Source organism: Muntiacus reevesi, chromosome 3, assembly GCF_963930625.1.
Source record: "Muntiacus reevesi chromosome 3, mMunRee1.1, whole genome shotgun sequence".
NCBI lineage: Eukaryota > Metazoa > Chordata > Mammalia > Artiodactyla > Cervidae > Muntiacus > Muntiacus reevesi.
Genome location: NC_089251.1, coordinates 11109028 through 11127767, shown reverse-complemented (window position 1 = coordinate 11127767; position 18740 = coordinate 11109028). Strand labels below are relative to the sequence as shown.

The 18740-nt window shown below is 53.2% G+C and overlaps 1 protein-coding gene across 3 annotated transcripts in view; it reads left to right on the top strand.

Moving 5' to 3' along the window:
- Positions 1 to 2931: 2931 nt before the first annotated feature.
- The window catches only part of NEK6 (NIMA related kinase 6), an 84844-nt gene continuing 69035 nt past the window's right edge, over positions 2932 to 18740 (top strand). The window contains exon 1 of one of the 3 annotated variants that reach the window (XM_065928473.1): positions 2932 to 2953. In XM_065928473.1, the coding sequence (XP_065784545.1) occupies positions 2944 to 2953 (10 nt within the window). In that variant the 5' untranslated portion in view covers positions 2932 to 2943. Of the gene's footprint in view, positions 2954 to 3222; positions 3380 to 6459; positions 6583 to 18740 lie in introns of those variants that run through there. The other 2 variants (XM_065928477.1, XM_065928476.1) reach the window with 2 other exon arrangements.

Here is an 18740-nt window from a genome sequence, read left to right as displayed (position 1 = left end):
TAAGCGTTGGATAAACCCAGAATCCATCTGGGCTGGGTCCAAACCACCTTAGACTTTCTACTCTGAGCTTCAGCTGCTTTATCTGTAAAGCACAAATCCTGACCCCCGCCACCCCCACCCTCCCCACCCCTTGCCTCGAAGGATACAGGGAGGATGCAGAGAAGGATGGAGAAGGTGCCCAACAAGAATAGTTTCTCTTCCCCTAACGCCAAGAGATAATGAAACGACACGGGCTTAATCCTGAAACCCTTGAGGGTGAACAGAGAGCCGGATTCACAAATGCCGTGGGAGGAAGTGTCAGGCACCGTGTGTGGGGAGACGTTGATTCTAATTCTGGGAGTCGTTTTGCAAAGCACCTCTTCACGGTGACTCATCTGGGGACTTGCAAAAAAATCCTTTGCATTAAAAACAAAAGTCGAGTGGGGCTCCGGCTGCACTGTACCCTTTCTACCAATATTTGCCGTGTCTGGGGTAATGAGGCCGAGGCAGGGCATTTGCAGGGTCTCTGGGCAGAGTGTAACCCGATTTCCCCCCCAGCATGTCACCAGGGCCTGGGTCCAGGCCAGAGGGAAGGAAGTAGGAGGTGAGGAAGAGGAAGGACAGGAAAACCGGGTGGAGATGACTCCCCTCCCTGCCCCCAAGTCCTGCTGCTGCATCCTCCTGTCTCTGGAAGCCTACAGCGATGCCCCAGCCCCTCCGGTTCCTGAATGATATGCCCAGATGGAGGGAAGGCAGTGAAGGACTTCTTCAGTCTCCTAACACTCAGCAGCAGCCATCAGCTGGCCTGCAGCCAGACCTATCTCTGCTGCTGGCGGCTGGCTGTGTGACCTATGGGCCCATGTCTTGACCTCTCTGAGCCTCAGCTTCCTAACTGGCAAAAGAGGACATTGGGAGTATCTGTTACAGGGGCTCTGTGAGGATGGGAACAGACTTTACAAATGATAGATTCTTACACAGATTATTTGTGGGGTGCTTCTTTTTCTTTTTAATAAGACTTTTTTTTTTTTTTTTTGGCTGCATCTGGTCTTGGTTGCAGCCCATGGGATCCTCACTGTGGTGTGTGGGCTCAGTAGTGCCTGGCCTCAGCTGCATACAGGATCTCAGTTTCCGGACCAGAGATCAAATCTGTGTCCCGGCATTGAAAGGTGGATTCTTGACCACTGGACCACTAGGGAAGTCCCCTCAGAGCTTCTTTTCTCAGTGGTCTGGTGCTGCTCTCGGTTTCCTTCAAAGAGGAATTTCAGGTTCTTGCTCCATAGCTTACTAGCAGGACCCTTCAGGTCCTTGGAATATGGGGCCTGTCCTACATACAGAAGACCATTTTCCTCACTTCCTCATACAAACCTCCATTCAAATGTCACCTCATCAGAGAGGCCTTCTCCCAGCACTCTCTTTGAGAAAGCACCCCTGGGGGGCTCTCCTCCCTCTTCCTTGCTTTATTTTTTCCACCAAACCTATTTTCCTTGCCATGCCAGACACTTTTCTTTCTTCCCTACCCTTCACCCCTAGATTGAAGCCCTATGACAGTCCAGGTTATATTTTCTTTATCACAGTATTCCAGTACCTAGAATAGCATCTGAGCCATAGAAGGCACTGGGAGATATGTTTTGAGTGAATGAATGAACATTTGCTGCACAAATATAGCCAATATCACTCACCTACTAGTAAGACTGCCGTATATTGTCTCAGAACTTCTAATACTTTCTACTGTTTTATGCAACATTTATTTTTTATATTTAACTCTTTAATCTACCTGACACTTATTGTGAAGTATATCATGTGAGGTGAGGCTGTAGACAGATCCCCAGCTAACGGCTAACCAATTTGTAGATTGGTGTCGGCTTGTGGAAGGGCTGGTTCCTCTGGACCGGACTGACTGCTGTCCCTTCTAGTATCAGCAGCACCGAGGTATGCTGCTAGGTTGGGCACGCAGACACTGGACTCAGACCGTCTACAGTCCAGTTTCCAGCTCAACCACTTATCAGCTGGGTGACTATGGACAAGGGAATTTGCTTCTCTCAGCTTCAGTTCTGATTTCCCAGGTGGCTCAGCGGCAGAGAAACCATCTGCCAGTGCAGGAGACACAAGAAGCATATGTGTGATCCCTGGGTGAGGAAGACCTCCTAGAGTAGGAAGAGGCAACCCACTCCAGTATTCTTGCCTGGAGAATCCCATGGATAGAAGAGCCTGGTGGGCTACAGTCCATGGGGTCACAGAGTCGGACACGACTGGACACACAAACGTAAGCTTCAGTTCCAGGCCTCATTTAATCCATCTGTAAAATGGGCATGAAAGCAGAACAAAGCCTCCTTCAAATAATGGTTGTGGGATTGAATAGCATCAGGCTGGCAGAGTGTGCAGCCCTCAGTCCAGCACACAGTGGGTGTTCAGTTGTTGTCAGAGATTCCAGCCAGTTGAAACATGCTCACTCACTGGGCAAACAGGCCCAGTGGGCATCCCCTGGTGTCCAGCACAGCGACCAAGCTGGGCAGCTGGCAGGCAGCCAGTATCAGGCCTTGGTTCCTGCCCTCCTGGGGGACACAGCACAGTTTTGCATGTGGAGGAAAAGCCCAGAGTGTGGAAACAGGAACTGTTTGGGCCAACTTTGTGGGGTGGGGTCCTCCAAGGAAGTGAAGCAGGGAACTGAGCTGCTGCCCTTGGGCCCCCAGGTGGACTCTTGTCTCCTCAGAGGGAGTGTTAGGCATTCATTAATAGCGTCTCACTTCTTCCAGAAATCTTTGCACACTGGCCTTTACTGGTCTTGGGGTACACAGGAAGTGGGGAGCTACAGATGAGGAGACCTTGGCGCTCTGAGGGCAGAGAGCGGCGTAGTCACCACTTGGAGATACCCTTGGAGCCTCCTTCAGTGCCCGCGTTCAGCAGGCGTGAAATAAGTGCTTGTTGATCAGCCAGTTTCAATAGGACCAGGGCTGTGGCTGAGCAATGTTAAGTGGTGGGTACCCAAAGATGCATGGGAGGGTCCACCGGGCTGACTGACTGCGGACCCTCACCCTAACTGTCTAGAGTCTGAGAAAAAGGGGAGACGCTGGGCCCGACTCACAGTGAGAGTCTGGGCCTCAGTTTCCTCAGCTTTGAAATGGGGAGGGGCTCCTAGGCTAACCCTGCGGTGGAGAGGGCGCCGCCCGGCGCGCCCCCAAGCCTGCGTGGCGGCAGCGCGCACGAGCACAGGGGGCGGCGCGGGCCCGCGGCGGGGAGGGGCGGGAGCGCGCGCGCGGGCCCGCGCAGGAGGCGGCGGAACCCAGCGGACGAGCGTGCGGCCGCGGCGCCGCCAACTCGTGTGGGACCCATCGCTCCCGCCGGCCGCCCGCCGGTCCGCGCGCCGGTCCTCCCGCCAGCAGCCGAGCCCGCCCGCGAGCCGGTGAGTGGCCTGGGGCCCGAGGCCCAGCCGGATCGGGCCGGGGAAGGGGCGGGGGCCGGGCCGCAGGGCCGTCACCCACACGGGCCGAGGGAGGTGCGCGTGCCCGCCCGCGCGCCCGAGACTCCGCGGGGGAGAGCGGGCGGGTGTGCACGCGGGAGGTCGGGGCGAGCGTGAGCGTGCGAGTCTTGAGTGTGTCCCGGGCCGTGCGTCCGAGCGCGCGTGGGCGGCGTGTCCCTGTGCCACTCCGGGTGTGTTCGCGGGAGTGTGCGCGTGCCTGTGCCGAGTTGGTGCCTGTGCACCGCGGAGCGTCGGGGTCGTGGGGTTTGGTGTGAGTGAGTGCGGGGCAAGCGGGCCGGGCTCCCACTTAACCCATTTATTGAGTGTTTACTATGTGCCAGGCGCTTCATGTGAGATCTCATTTTTGTGACCGAGAATGTGTGGATTCTGGGGGCTATGTGCGTGCGCGCACACGTGTGAGTGTTCGCAAGTGATTTGTGTGCGTGTTTATGAGCCTTTGAGGACAAAAGCGTGCATGTGTGGATGTGAGGGTGTAACTTGTGTCCAGGAGTGTGTGAGTATGTTTGCTGTAGAGGCCGAGGCCCCCTTTGCGCCCACCAGGCCTACCGCCCTGATGTGCCCGCCCGCAGGCTCCCATGCCACGGAACCCAAGGAGATAAGTATGCCTGGCCTGGGCGCCCCGTGGGTGCTGGGCCATCGCTGGTAAATGAGAGGAAGGGGTCAGACGTCACAGCCCAGCCCGGCCTGGGCAGGGCCACTGGCAGGACCCTCCATGGGGCTCCAGGTGGAGCTGGAGACTCTTGGCCTGACCCTGGAGGACTTGTGTTCAATTTTCCTAAATACTCTTCTGGGTCCCCTGGCTTTATTCTCACCCCTCTCTGGCCCTGGTGCATTTTAACCCTTTCCCCAGGCCTGGGGTGCAGCTGACCCTGGGGAGACGTGGGGAGACCAGGGGTCCCAGGATACTTGTCTGTGTATGTGGGGGTCTCTCTCTGCCTGCCTTGCGAAGTAGATAGATCTTCATCTAATTTATTTGCATGGAGCCTGGGCTCCAGGAGGGAGCCCCTCAGATGGTGACAAATTGATCAGAGCAGGCTTGGGACACAGTCTTCTGAGATCTGTCCTTGAAGTTTTGATTGACAGGTTTTTTGTGTGTGTGCTTTATAAATGTTGAAAATCTCTGCAGTCGAAAGTCTTAACTGCTTTAAGGCAATCTTTAAAAACTGGAGCTCCCTAGTTCCTCTGGAGTGTCAAAATTCGGCTTGCCTTTCTGAGGGGAACATGTCATCTTAGGAGCTCAGTGTGTGCTCAGGCGAACCTTGGAGGCACATTTAAAAGCCGTGGCGTTAATGGAAGAAGAATTTCATTGAAAGGGATGCAGAGCCGGCCGAAAGCGCCTGTTCCCCACGCAGCAGCTTACCAAGTGAACTTTGGACGTCTTCTTTCAGCAAACAAAACCTGGAAGGAAACAAAAACGACCCACATTCTTTTTCTTTTTTGTTCTAAAAAATGAAAAACAAAACCCACCTCTGGGTGTGCTGGAAAAGCGGCCTCCCCTTCCCCCAGCAAGGCCAGGCCCTCCCCCGATCCCCCACCCCCAAATAAAATATGCCTGTGGGGAGCTGTGGATGAGTCACTCGCTGGCAGAGAGCCCCACGGGCAAACATTTGGGAAGGTTCTTGCCTAACTTCCCAGAAGAAAGGCCCAGGATTTAAAATGGTCCCTGTGGTTTGTCAGTCTCTGCCGTCCCGTCTGCTTCGGAAATGACTAAAAAGTAGTTTCTACCTCCACAAAATAAAGTCTCAGACTTAAGCAGCAGCCCAGGTTGATGTGGGTAGAGGGCCGCTCAGGTTTGAAGAAACAGAGCTCCTGCCGTTGCTAAATGGCACTTCTGGAGGCTTCGAACAAGAAAGCAGGGGAAGGGAAGTCACATTTATGAAGCACCCACTGTGTGCTGGACATGTTCTGGGCACCGTAATCCTTCCACAAGTTAGGCTGTGGAGACAGCTATGGCTTTAAATGCACAAGGAAAGTAAGGCTCTGAGAGCTCAAACCATGTCCTGGGACCACAGAGGAGGTAGAGGCAGAATCCTGTCCCCTGCCTGATTTCAAACCCGTCCTGTTTCTACTGGACCAGGTGCTGAGTGCTTTTGCGTACATACACTTAGTTTTCACTGTGAGGTAGGGGTTATTATCTCCATTTTACAGATGAGAAAACTGAGGCTCAGTGATGAAATGATGTGCATAATTTTATGGAAGTTATGCACTATGGCTAATGGCCACTGTTTGTTAAGGGTATTCCATGTGCTGAGCATGGTACTAAAAGCTTTAAGTGCCTTATTTCGTTCAGTCCACTCACCAACACCGTGAAATGGGAACAATCAATGATGCCTATTTTACAGATGAGCGCACTAGGGCACAGAGAGATTAAACAGCTTACAGAAGATTCCATGCTGATATGCTGTTGACCTTGAATTTGAACCCAAGCTTGACTGAGCAGAGCCCTTCATCTTCCCACTGAACCTGGAAAGTCACAGTGGCTGTGTACCACGTACTGGCGCAGTGTAAAGGTTTGGGGTTGTTATTCTGATCCTACAGAGAGGAAGAGGGAGGTTAAGTAACTTGGGCAAGGTCATTGACTGGCAAATGGCAAAGTCAGGATCCAAACCCACATCTCTGATTGCAGAGTTGAGGTTCTTAATTTTAAACCAGGTCTGTCTGCCTTTGTCCTGCTGTGGTTGCTTGCTGCGCTCCAGACTCCTGGGAGAAGTCTTCCTGAGGGAATTGCCAGCCTTGCTCCTCCCTTCCCGTCCCTCTGGTGCAGGTGACCAACACCCAGGGCCAGTGCTATCAGATAGAAGGGGCCTGTTCACATTTCTTCTTTCCTCTCGAAGTGCCAAAAATTGGTTTCAGAAGGGAAGTGTCAAAACAATTGTCAAAAAGAGAAGAGTATTCCCTTCCCCTTCTCGGGTCTGACCAAGCCAGCGAGCTGGAGGGTGGAGAGTGGAGGGCCCTGGTGAGTCATCCGAGATTAAATATGGGTTGGCACCTCCAGTCTTGTGTGGGGAGGAAGCAAGCTAGGACACTGCCTTCAGGAAGAGCCTGGCATGCTGACCGCTGGTGATGGCGAGTTACCTCTGCGGGGCCTGACCCTCAATTCTGAATATTCGACAACAGCATCATTTGTACGTAGGCTTCTTGTCACTTGCCATTTCAGTCCGTGTCTGTCTCTCTTCCCAGTTCATTTCCAATTTACATCACGGTTTATATGACACTGTACTAGAATGGAATGCTGTGTGCGAAGATCTGTGTGGTTTGGGGGTGTGGGTTGCTCCTGTGCGTGTCCTTTGGTATTGAAAGGAAAAGGTATCTCTCTCCCTTCTGAGTGTGTTCTGCAAATTGATGAACATTTGCAAATTGCCTTGAGATGCGTTAATTTAAGGTGTGAAATAATAGATCTTGTGCGAAGGCCCAGCCACATTTCTGGCATGGTGGATTTCTCTCCCGTCTGGCCTGTGATTTAGGGAGGTAAAAATAGTCCTTCTTTCTACATTTTTATCTCTCTTTTTTTTTTTTTTGCTGATGTCATTCTTAGGAAGTGGTTTTGCCCATGCCACGGGTCTTGCCTTGACCATTGCTTCAGATGGTGGTCAGAACTTGGAGCTCTGGGGAGAGGGTGCTTGTGGAATGAGGGGTTGTCTGAGTGTTTGTGAAATTGGTTTGAAGTGAGCGGGGCGATGGATGGCCCAGCTTGGCCAAAGACCCTCAGTGGCTTTTTGGTACTTGGCCATTTTCTCACTTTTGACTCTTAGGTAGTGACAAGATAGTCTTTGGGAAAATGTTAGTTTAAAGAGGAAAAAATCAGGCCAATGGCTTCATCCACCCTTGCCTGATGTGGGTGACATCCACACAGTCCCTTCCTTTGGCCCAAACTGAATTAAGCCTACGTCCTCCCCTGACTTGACATCCAGACAGAAGCTGACACTGGGGCAAATCGGTTGGTGGTGTAATTTCCTGTGACGTTCAGTTTGGGAACTTGGACTTGCAGAGTGATCTAGCGTTTTGACATCTGTCCCTCTAACAAGACTTGCTTGTGTGGAAACAGACCCTCATACACAACCTCTGCCGTTGTCTCCAGTTCTGGATTTTTCCACAGACCGCTTCTCCGGTGGTCTGGTGGCAAAGGCCGGGACTCCGAGCCACGCCTTCTTGGCGTCCACAGCAGGATCACTGCACCCCAAACCGACTCGGCGCTGTAGCTGGCTCTGTGGGGGTGGTGCGGTGGGGGGCGAGTGACAGGCCTGACGAATTGAAAGGTGGCCAGCTGGGATCTGAAAGGCATTCAGTTCCAACGGCCTTGATCCGCGTGGAGCCGGTCTTTCTCTCTCTTAGACATCTGCATGATGGTGACCTCACAGAAAAGAAAAAGGGGCTTTATGTAGGAATTCCATAGAGTGTGAAGGAATTCGACAAGAGAAGGGGGAGGGAGGCGGCCATTGAGAGCCTGCAGACCCTGTGTTTCCTTGGAGTTGTTTAACCCTCACACTTCAGAATTGGTCTGGGGGAAGGGACGGTGCTCATTTAAGGAGAACTTCTCGAGGCCCCTGAGTTGTAGTTGAGGCCACTAGTGTTTAGTCCCTCTCTGATTCCTGGTTGTCTTCAAAGTCTTGGAAACTGGGGATTGTTGGGAAGAGACCTGCCTCAGTCGTGTCTGACTCTGCGACTCCATGGACTATATAGTCCGTGGAATTCTCCAGGCCAGGGGATCTTCCCAACCCAGGGATTGAACCCAGGTCTCCCGCATTGCAGGCAGATTCTTTACCAGCTGAGCCACAAGGGAAGCCCTGCATGGGGACACTGTTACTTTGTAAACTTGGCTCTCATCAGTCCAGGCTGCACATGAAGAATTCAGTAGGCTTGCCATCCAGAGCAGACCTGTGTGCCCATTTTACAGAATGGAAACTGAGGCCCAGGGAGAGGAGGGCACTCACTCACAACCACATTGAAAATGTGAGCTTTGGCAGTCAATGAGTGGGGTGGGAGGCTCAGACCTGCCACTTGTGAAGTCAGTCACCTCTGGGGGCCTCAGTTTCCTCATCCGGAAAACAGGGATAGTGTTATGACCTCATAAAATGTGAGGGAAGAACTAAAATAATGCGTACAATATGCACGGCATGTGGGTAACATCACGTAAGTGTTTAATGAGAGACTAGGAACTATTTAATTACCAAGGACCTGCCCAGGGTCACAGGGCCGGGAAGGTCATCTCTTTGTCAGAAACATTTTCAGTGCCCCTGTATCTTGAGGCCTGAAACAAGGCTGAAAGGGAGGTTGTCAGGGGGGCCCCTCCAGGTGCCGCTGAAGCAGTTTTCTCTGACCGTGACCCTCAAGATAGATCGTGGGGGAGACAGTGGCAATTTGGAAAGACGCAGGATTTAAATGTCAGGGTGGCCTTGGGCATCTCAGGGAAATGTTTTGAAATCAGTATTTTGCTTTCTTGTCTACCTACCGCCCCTCTGCTGTCCCACCATGGCGAGGAAAGTGAACCTTACAAGTTTTTGTTGTGTCCTCTTGGAGCTGGACGGTCTTGGGAGGCCGGGAGAGCTGTGTCAGCCTCAGTGTGTTGTTAAGCGAGGCATATGTTTTGTTAATTATTTACACAGTGTCAGCCCCGTCAGAGGTCTGTGCGGACGGAGCAGCTGTCATGGACCTGGGCCGGGGCAGGTTGTTCTCGGTTGGAAGTGAGCAGGTGGCCCTCTCTGCCGGCAGGGTCCTCACAGAGGGTCTGCGCAGCGAGGGCTGAGGGAGTCTGTGCATGTTTGGCGCCCCCTCTTAAGCTTCCCTTGTGGTTCAGCTGGTAAAGAATCGGCCTGCAATGCAGGAGACCTGGGTTCAAACCCTGGGTTGGGAAGATCCCCTGGAGAAGGGAAAGGCTACCCACGCCAGTATTCTGGCCCGGAGAATTCCTTGGATTGCATAGCCCATGGGGTCACAAAGAGTTGGACACGACTGAGCAACTTTCACTTCAGTTCAATTAAGCTCCTGGGGTTCCCTCAAGCTGGATTGTCTTCTCTGATAGGAGAGATTTCATCTCTCGGGACTGGCCACCTTCCTGAGGTGGCTTCTGTGGGCCTTGGTCCAGCTCTTCACATCTGAGACGCTGTCATGGTGTTTGTGGGGAGGGAAGGGCCTCAGCGGGCTCTGGAGATCTCTGAATCCCGCACCTCCACAGCAGTCGCCTCAGGCTGGGGCTTCACAGGGGCCCAGCCTCTACTTTCTCATCTGGCAAATGGGCCAGTAACACCAGGAGCAAGGCTCTTGATTCTGGGGCCCTGTTTGGGGTGATTTGCCTTAGAAATCCAAGTTTAGGATTAGAATTCTGAAAAGGAAGGTCTTGGGATCAGAGCTTCCCCTGAGAGGCCGCTAAGGATGAGGGATATTACTTCTCTGAAGGGGGAGGGGGCAACCCGACTCGTCTTAACCTGTTTTATATAAGGAGGTTTTGCTCAGGGGTCATTTTAATAAGAGAAGGTTCTTATATGAAATATTCAGAATCTATAAATCCTTAGAGACAGAAAGCAGATTGTGGTGTGGGGTGTGTGGGGGAGAATGGGGAGAAACTGCTTAATGGATCCCGGGTTTCCTTTTGGGGTGATGAAGGTACTTTGGAGCTAGGTAGAGATTGTGGTTACACAACATTAGGAATGTACTAAATGCCCCTTAAGTTTTAATTTTCAGATGGTTAATTTTATGTGGAAAAACATTTTTGTAAGGAAAGTTTCTGATGCTTAAAAGTAAAAACTTAAAAGCCTCTCATTTTACAGATGGGGAGAATGAGGCCCAGGGAGAGGCTGCGAGCAGCCTAAGGTCACCCACACAGGCTGTGGCGGTTCTGTGGCTGAAATCAGATCATTCTCTCAACTTTCAGGCCACGGCTCTGGTCATGGCACCTGGGCCCAGGCTAGGGTGAAAAGTTCGATACGGAAACAGACCACTCAGTGTTGTGTGGGTTGAGTGGACTCCATTTTGTTAACCAGATACGCCCTTGCTGGCTGCTGTGTGGTCATCCGTCCACTCATTCACTGAAGAAATATGTCCTGACTTTCTGGGTCAAGTGTTAACCCTGGGAGCTGGCATCGAGACCCTCTAACGGCCCCGCCCCTGGGCCTCTCACCACCGGGTAGGGACAGAAGTTGCGTCATGACCCCATTGTGGGTGCTTGTGAACAGTTTGCAGCAGGCACCCTTTGGGACTCACTATCTGGGGAAGTGGGCGGGGGCGGGGGGAGCTTCCAGGAGGGAGGGGCTCCCCAGCCTTGAGAGAGACACGAGGTTTGCCAGGCAGGATGTCCAGGCCTGGAGGCCTGAGAAGGCTGAGATAAAGGGCAGGTAAAACTAAGGGTGAGTGGGTGGGTGTGGCCGTGGCACGGGGAGCTGGGAGCCTGACTGGGGTCCAGGGTTGCGGGCAGACCCCAGGCTGTGCAAAGCCAGGAACTTCCTGCCACTTCCTCAGCCTGTGAGCCCTTCAATAGAGCCTTTGTCCCAGACACTCACTACATGCTGCATTCTGTTGTAACCCTTTATGTGGATTAACTCACTTCATCCTCCTGCGGTTCTGTGACTCAGGTACCGCTATGCCCGTTTGATCGACAAAGAAACAGAGAAGTCAGGCTACGTGGTGCTAATCACCACCAGCCTTCGTGTTGTGAGAAACCTACGTCATGTGCCCTGGTCTGAAGGCTGCCATCTGGGAGTGCCCGTTGTGTGGGTTGTGAGTTAGTGGCCAGGCCCAGGGCATGGGAGAGGGCCTCTGGGCAGCTAGAAGGAATAGTATGAACCAAGAGACAGATAGTAGGAGAGGAGGTCCCCCGGAGCCAAGGCCCCCAGGATCTGTGAGGTTGGGTCTTCATTGCAAGAGCAGGAGGCCCCTGCTACTTCTGCAGCCTTACTGTTCATCAATCTCCCCCTCATTCACTCTGCCCCAGCCACACAGCCTTCCTACTCTTCCTCAAACATGCCAAGCGAACTCCTACCTCAGGGCCTTTGCACTTGCTGTCCTGGCTTCATGAAACCCTTTTCCTCCTAATATTCCCGTGACTTGCTCCTAGCCTTCAGCAGGACACTGAAAAAGTCACTTCTCCAAAGAGACCCACCATCCCCACCCTGTCAGAATTAATCCCACGTCCTTCACTCCCCATTCCCTGGATTGGCTTTATTTTTTTTCAAGGCGCATACCTGTCCCTGATATCGTGTATTTGTCGTGTTTGTGATCTGCCTCCCAGTGTGGACCATGACCTGGCCTGTGGACTGCAGCCAAACCTCAGTGTCCAGCTCTGTGCCTAGCAGTCGTAGGTGCTCAGTTAACGTTTGTTGAATGAATGGAGACTTTTAAGTGGGTGAGTGGCAGAATCCTTCAAGAATGTTTAGGGACTTCCCTGGGGGTGCAGAGCTTAAGAATCTGCCTTCCAATGCAGGGGGCTTGGGTTCGATCCCTGGCTGTGTGGGATCTTATGCCATGGGGCAGCTAAGCCTGCATACCCCCACTCGAGAGCCCACAACTTGAGAGCTTGTGTACCGCAAGGAAGAGCCCACACAGCCCCCCCCAAAAAAAGAATGTTTATATGGAGTTACTGAGCTGGTGGCAAAGTTGACTGACTTTAGGGACCCCCCCGCCGTTCCTCCCAGTGGGCAGCAAAGGGCTGAGTTGTGTGTGACAGCGCCTCCCTGTGCAGAGAGGTTTCTTACAGAAAGACTCGTCCTTGGATTATTCCAAGAAGGAGGAACCTAAACACAGAGGTTCCCTCCCAGAGTTGGGGGGGTGGTTCTCCTTCCTCTACCCCTTTTCTGCAGAGGTGGCTCCCATTCTGCTGGTAGGTAGTCTGTAGAGGAGGGGCTTTGGGTAGGACTGGGTGGGCACCTTGTCTTAAAGCTGTGTTTTCTGTCAGGCACACTGATCTTTTTAGAAGGCATATCTTTTGGGGGCTGCTTGGGGAAGGGGTAGAGATGAACTCTCCCAAGCACCTCAGGCACAGACATTTGCTGTGTAGCAAATGAACAGGAGCTCCAGTTCTGCCCCCCGTCCAGAAAGCAAGGAATCCTGGGTTGAGAAAGGAGACTGTTCCCTAGCTCGGTGCGGCCTTGGTGGGCCACAGGGTGGGTGCCCAGATGGCAGGACCACTGGGCGCCACATGGCAGACAGACTGGAAGCCCACCCCGTGTGTTTGGCGGGTGCAGCCAAGTCTGGCTGGATTTAGTTACACCGCGATCTCAAGCGTGGACTTGGAGTGCCTGACTCAGTGTGTGTGCATTTCCTTTGTTCGTCTCCCCCAGGAATTTTAGTGGCCTTTTGTGTTTGCTTTAAATGCCAACCTCCTCAGCCAACCCAAGAGGAAATGAGGATTGGGTTTTTGTGCCAGAGGCTGGGGACAAAGGTGGGGCCTGCCTGCTCTCGATGGTGACAGCACGACATTTGGAGAACACACAAAGAAAATACTTGTACTCTAAGCCAGCAACTTTCATTTGCGAATATTTTTATGATCTCCTGGGACATCAGACGTCGATCGTCTATAGGTTGGACACGTGACCACTGTTTCCAAACACCCAAGATGGCAGTGGTCTGTAAAAGCATTTTAGTGACATTTGGGGACAGAAGAGGCAGTTTGCAAGAAGGTGTTTGGTTGATGGTGTGTGAGAAGTTCCTGGATGCTCGCATGGCTTAGGGGGTGGCATCTTTGAAACTGCACAGTGCTGAAAATTCCGGGACATATGGTCACTGTGATGTGCTAATGTTAACAATCGAGATATTTAATTACCCAGAAAAACCCCTTTGCCTACCCACTATGAGTTACTGGAGAGCTTTTATTTCTCAGGAGGAGGGTCTTACACAATATAATTCGGACCAGCAGACAGGGAGTCATTATCCCTCATTCATTTATTAGCTAATTAAGTGATTTATCTGGTCATGCATTTATTCCTTCAATTGCTGTTCATCCAGCAACATTCACTGGATCCTACTCCAGGCCAAGCCTGATGCTGGGCACTTGCAGGGGTTGGGGAATGAAACAGGAGAGCAATTATAACTGAATCCCTGCTGGGTGCCAGCCCATTGGGCAGTGCTGTGGGCAGCAGGTGAATTAACTTACATCCCAGTGGACATTTGCTGAACACCTACTATGTGCAGACCTGTGAAGATCCAGAAAGGAACATGAGAGCATCCAAGGGATTTGCACTCTAGGTCCATCTTACGGGGCTTTTTTTCATTCCTGGCCCTCCACTTGCTATGATAAACCTAGTCAGCCACTGTTCACAGGCCGCACAATGACGTCCCCGGAATGAACCAGAAACAATCCAGAGGCCCCAGGAACCGACGTGAGAACAAGGCATCCCCTTCACACGTGACGTCTCAGTTCAGCGTCTTGCCACCACCCAGCGTTCTGAGACAGAATGTGAGATCTCATGGTTGGCTAAATACATAAATATTTTATGTCTCGATATTCTGAAAACGAAGCCCAAATGCGCAGAACTGCAGCACATCAGTGCTATAGATCATATGTTATAATAATCTGATGACATGTTGTTTAAATATTTATGGACTGATGTGACATGACAATGGGGGGAGAGAGCAGTCTCGGAGCAGAGTCGTGGCAGATGCTAGGAAGGAGGGAGCAGACTCGCCCGGTCCCGAGAAGCATGTGCGATGCTCAGATTTCTCATCGGGTGATCTGGGGTTTCACGGCCATGGCACCGGCTATGTGCTGCATCCTGCACTCACGTCACCTCACTTACCCCTCACAGCAACCCCCTCCAGGATGGGACTTTTATTAACCCCAAGTTACAAATGAGAAACTGAGGCCCAGGGTGGGTCAGATCCACCCCAGGGGCACACAGCTGGGGGTGGCCCAACTGTGTGGTCTGAGCTCTTAGTTGCTGTGAGTTCCGCTCTCGCCGTGACGAGAAAAACGTGGTTGACCCCAGGCTTGGTACCAACTGGACTTTACAAACTGCAGAAAGGAAGGGGATGTCTGTAAGATGTCAAGTGGGAATAGAAACCACAGGAATGAATATCTGCCCCAGGAGGGGGCCAGTGGTAAGGTTAGGCCACTGCAGCCAGGAGGGGCTCGGGATATGGCCTCCACCTTGTTTTTGTTTCCCTGTTGGCTTTGCAGTCAGCTGGAGAGCTCACTGACTGGCTGCCCTGCTTCAGGGTCTGCCTGTGCTGTTTCCACTCCCTGCACTGTCCGCGCGGACTGGCCAGGGACACCCCTCCAGCAAGGGAGCCCCTTCAATCTCCAGTAGCCCCAGGCGGTGAGTCAGGGGTCCCTGCCTTACAGATGAGGCGCCCCTTCCCGCCTCCCAGAGCCAACCCCATGCCCCTGCCTTTGGGAGGCAGCCTGCCTATGCCAACTCTTCCCTCCACCCCCTCCCTGCCTCTCTGCTGGACCAGCCCCACCCCCCCACCCCCCCCACCTGGTGGTGCTGCCAGCGGTCCTGCCCTGCGATCTAGCTGATCGTCACCTCCCCGGCCTGGTCCACAAGACAACCATAAGTGACCAATGATGGGACTTCAAAGGACAAGACCGGGAGGCAGGGTGGGTAAGGGGTGGGGGGGCCTTGTTCTAAGAAGCTCCTTAGGCAGTGATGGCCTTAGACTTGGCAGCGGTGTCTTCTAGCTCTGCCGAAGCCCAGGGGTGTCCCCAAGGGTCAGGAAGTAAATGGAAGACAGGGCCAGCTATGTAATTTGGGGGCCCCGTACAGAATGAAAATGTAGGTACCCTTATCCAAAAAGCAGGAAGACAGCTTTTTCCTTCCCTTCTCATTCTCTCTCCCCACCTGTCATGATGTTTTTAATTTGCTATTTAATGCCACGATACCTTGGGCACAGGGACCCTCACAGAGTGAATACAGATCCTAGCAGATGCCCCTGGCCCTGCCCTGTGGCTCGGCAGGAGATGCGCCTGACCCCACCTCCCGCCTACCTGCACCTAGGCCCCTGTCAAGAGTGGAGAACGTCAGAAGTTACTGGGGGCTGGGGGGAGGGAGGATGGGAGCAGGCAGCTGTGACCCTGGGCAAGGCAGGACCACTCCAAGCTCCGCACCCCCAGCACGTGCAGCATTACTTCACTTAGAAAATGCAAGTTCAAAGATAAAGTGGGCTTTCAAGAAAGTGAACACAGAGCGTTGAAACCCCAAGCAAGGGGCTTCCTGCTGAGGACAGGGCCAGATACGACGACGTGGCCATTTGCCTGTGAAGCTGGCCCTGATGGGAGGACTGTAACCTTTCAGAAAGAACACGATCCCTGTGTCAGATCTCGGCTCAGGACTGCGGCCAGTCTTACTGGAAGGGAGAGTTCTGCTGCAGGTACCTTCTGCAGACCGCTGGCCCCGGATGTGACTGCTGTCCGGTGGCCTGCTGGCCTCCCTCCTCACCCTGGGCCTCTCGAGAAGGACACTTCGTGATCATGGGCCCCCTCGGAAATGCCCCCCTCCCTGCTGTAATCCCTTATGTCGTTGCCGGACGTTCCTGCATTGACAGACCCATCCCCTCTAACTTCCTGAGTGACAAGGGTCAGAAATCAAATGATAAGGTTGCTGACCTGCTTCCTCGGGAACAACGCCAAGCAGGTGGTGCCCCGGAGATCAGAGGGGGCTGGGCACCCACGCTGCTCCCAGCCCTGGAATCGGGGGTGGGGTGGGGTGGCGGGGTGCAGCTTCAGGACGTCTGTCTGACCACTCCCAAAAATATGAAGGAGGGAGGCCCAGGAAAGTTAACTAATGCTTAGTATTCAGTACCTACTGTGGACTGGCGATCTGACCAAGTGCTTTATCTGTGATGCCTTAGCTAACCTTTGCAACAACTGTAGGCTCCCCCCATTTTCCTGATGAGGATAACTGAAAGATTCAGAGAACAAAGCCATCAGTACAAAGCCATAAGCCTCTTGGTTTGAAAATCGATTTGCACCCAAGCCCAGCTGACCCCTCAAACCTCTGCTCTGCACACAATCCCAGGCACAGCTGGGTGGCTGGGTCACTGCCTGGCTGGGACACTGCCCCCACCATTTTGTGAGTGGAACGGGCAGGGAGCTGGACCCCAGCAGCTGCTGTCTGCAGGCTCCTGCCTCTGGGAAGTCCCCCTTCTTGGCAGGGAGCTGTCCTGAAGCTGCAGCTCCATCTCTTCTCCTCCAGGATCCAGCCAGCCCTGGGGCTACTCTTAGGATCGGAGAGGGAGGCAGGAGGAGGTAGGTTAGACACACCCGGATGCAAGTCACACCCCTGCCTTTTGCTCACCGTGTCTCCTTGGCTTGTCGCTTCCCACTGGGGCCTCGGTTTTCTCACTGCAAATCAAGGGGTAATTTCAGTTCCTGTCTTGGGGGGGTTTTTGTGATCCCAGAATACAAAACCGGCATTTGGCAGTTGGTGGCTGTTTCCGTATTGGCAATTCATGACACTGTGGGGCGAGGACTGCGTCTCGGTGGCACCTATGAGCCTTGGGAGCACTTTTCCACGTTGGGACACGTTGGAAGTTCCTCAGCCCAGGGCCGCCCTCTCCAGGGAGTTCATCCCTTTCTTGCTTTGCTTGGTCATTCATTGATTCCACAGATCTGGACACTGACCTGAGACACATAATGAGCAAGAGACAGGACGGAGCTGGCACTTCCATGGGGAGAACAGCCAGAAAACAAGAAGTGGGGGAAGTAGGTCACTGACCCAGGGGTTGGAGACAGGTGATCGGGGGCCGTGGGGTCGGGGACTGCCTGGTGGAGTGATGGGTCCCCGAAGTCTCCCGGAGACGGCAGTTGCTGGGGATTTAACATGCTGCCTGCTATTCAAGGTCCCCGCTCTCCCAGGGGGCCTGGGTTGGCCTCTTGGGGTCGTTTTACTTAAGATGTCTTTGAGAATGTTGTTTTCCCAGGTGGGAGGTGGGAGTGTCTCTCAGGCTCCCCCAGGACTCTCACCGGCTCCCTCTCAGGGCTGCTGGTCCCTGGGGCCACCCCGGGCAGGCCCTGACCAGTTATTATCACGGTGACTCCCCTTGGTGACCCCGTGATGCAGGTTCTTTTGGGCCCATTTTACAGATGGGGAGAGGGAGACTGAGTCCTCTGCCTAAGGGCTTCATAGTAGGTCTGTGCCTGAGCCAGGATTTGAACCCAGGCCTTTGACTCACAGAGCACCCACCCTAAACTAGCCGGCTCTAGCAGGAGTGGCCTCCTATGTGTCTGAGCAGTGCTGAGAATAGAAAGACCATCAGCGCTCTCAGTGGACTGAGAAGTGGCCATTTCCCAGTGAGCTGGGTTTGCACTTACTCCTGCTCCCAGGCTCCGGTGGGTGGGGGGAGCCTTGTGTTGGGGATGAGGAAGCTGAGGCCCAGAGAGGTTCATGGCTTGTCGAGGTCACTCAACCCCAGGCAGCCTGACTGCACGACCACTGGCTGTGCCCCTTGTTCACCTTGGCTGTGTCCATCCCAGCTTTGACCTACATACATACTTTACATTTGGACAAACTAAAGCCCCTGGGCTCCCCAGGGAGTACTAGTGGTAAAGAACTTTCCCGCCAATGCAGGAGATATAAAAGATGTCAATTGCATTCCTGGGTCGGGGAGATCCCCTGGAGGAGGGCATGGCAACTCACTCCAGTCTTCTTGCCTGGAGAATCCCATGGACAGAAGGGCCTGGCAAGCTGTGGTCCATAGGGTCGGACATGAATGAAGTGATTTGGTATGCACTTACAAAGCCCCCAAGACAATTCAGCAGTGTGATCCCAAACTAGGGAGAGGGTGAGCCGTTTGGGTCATTGTGAATGGACACCCCTTCCACAGTGAAGTTGCATTTGAGATGCCGCTGGTTCTCAGGGCAGGAGAAGCCAAGAGAGATTGACGGTGGTTATGACGGTCTGTGGGTGTGAATTCCCCTGGGGACTGATGCGAGGGCCGTAGGTATCTGGGACATCAGCCTTTTAAAAGAAAACGTTTCCAAAGCTGTCCCATCCCACCAAAGGCAAGCAGTCCTTAAACGGCAAAGGAATAGCCGTGTTCCGTGTTCACAAAATGGTTGAGCTGGCGTTCAGGCCCATTTATTTAAACCCAGAGTCGACGAGGCTAAAGACTTCAGCTTTGAGTGGCAGCTCGCCGCCTCGCTTGCAGCAGGGGAGCGTAATCTTCAGGGTTTTCTTCCCATTTACGGGTTTTTGTGTTGTTGTATATTTGTAAAATGAGGCTTCTGCTGGCAAAAGCAGGTTTTAGCGAGCGCGGCAGCTCTTTCAAGACCTAATAAGGCCCCAAAGGAGGGTGTGTTCCGGCAACACTTTCCTCCCCCCCGGGGGCAGCCGATTCCAGCTCGCTTCATACACTT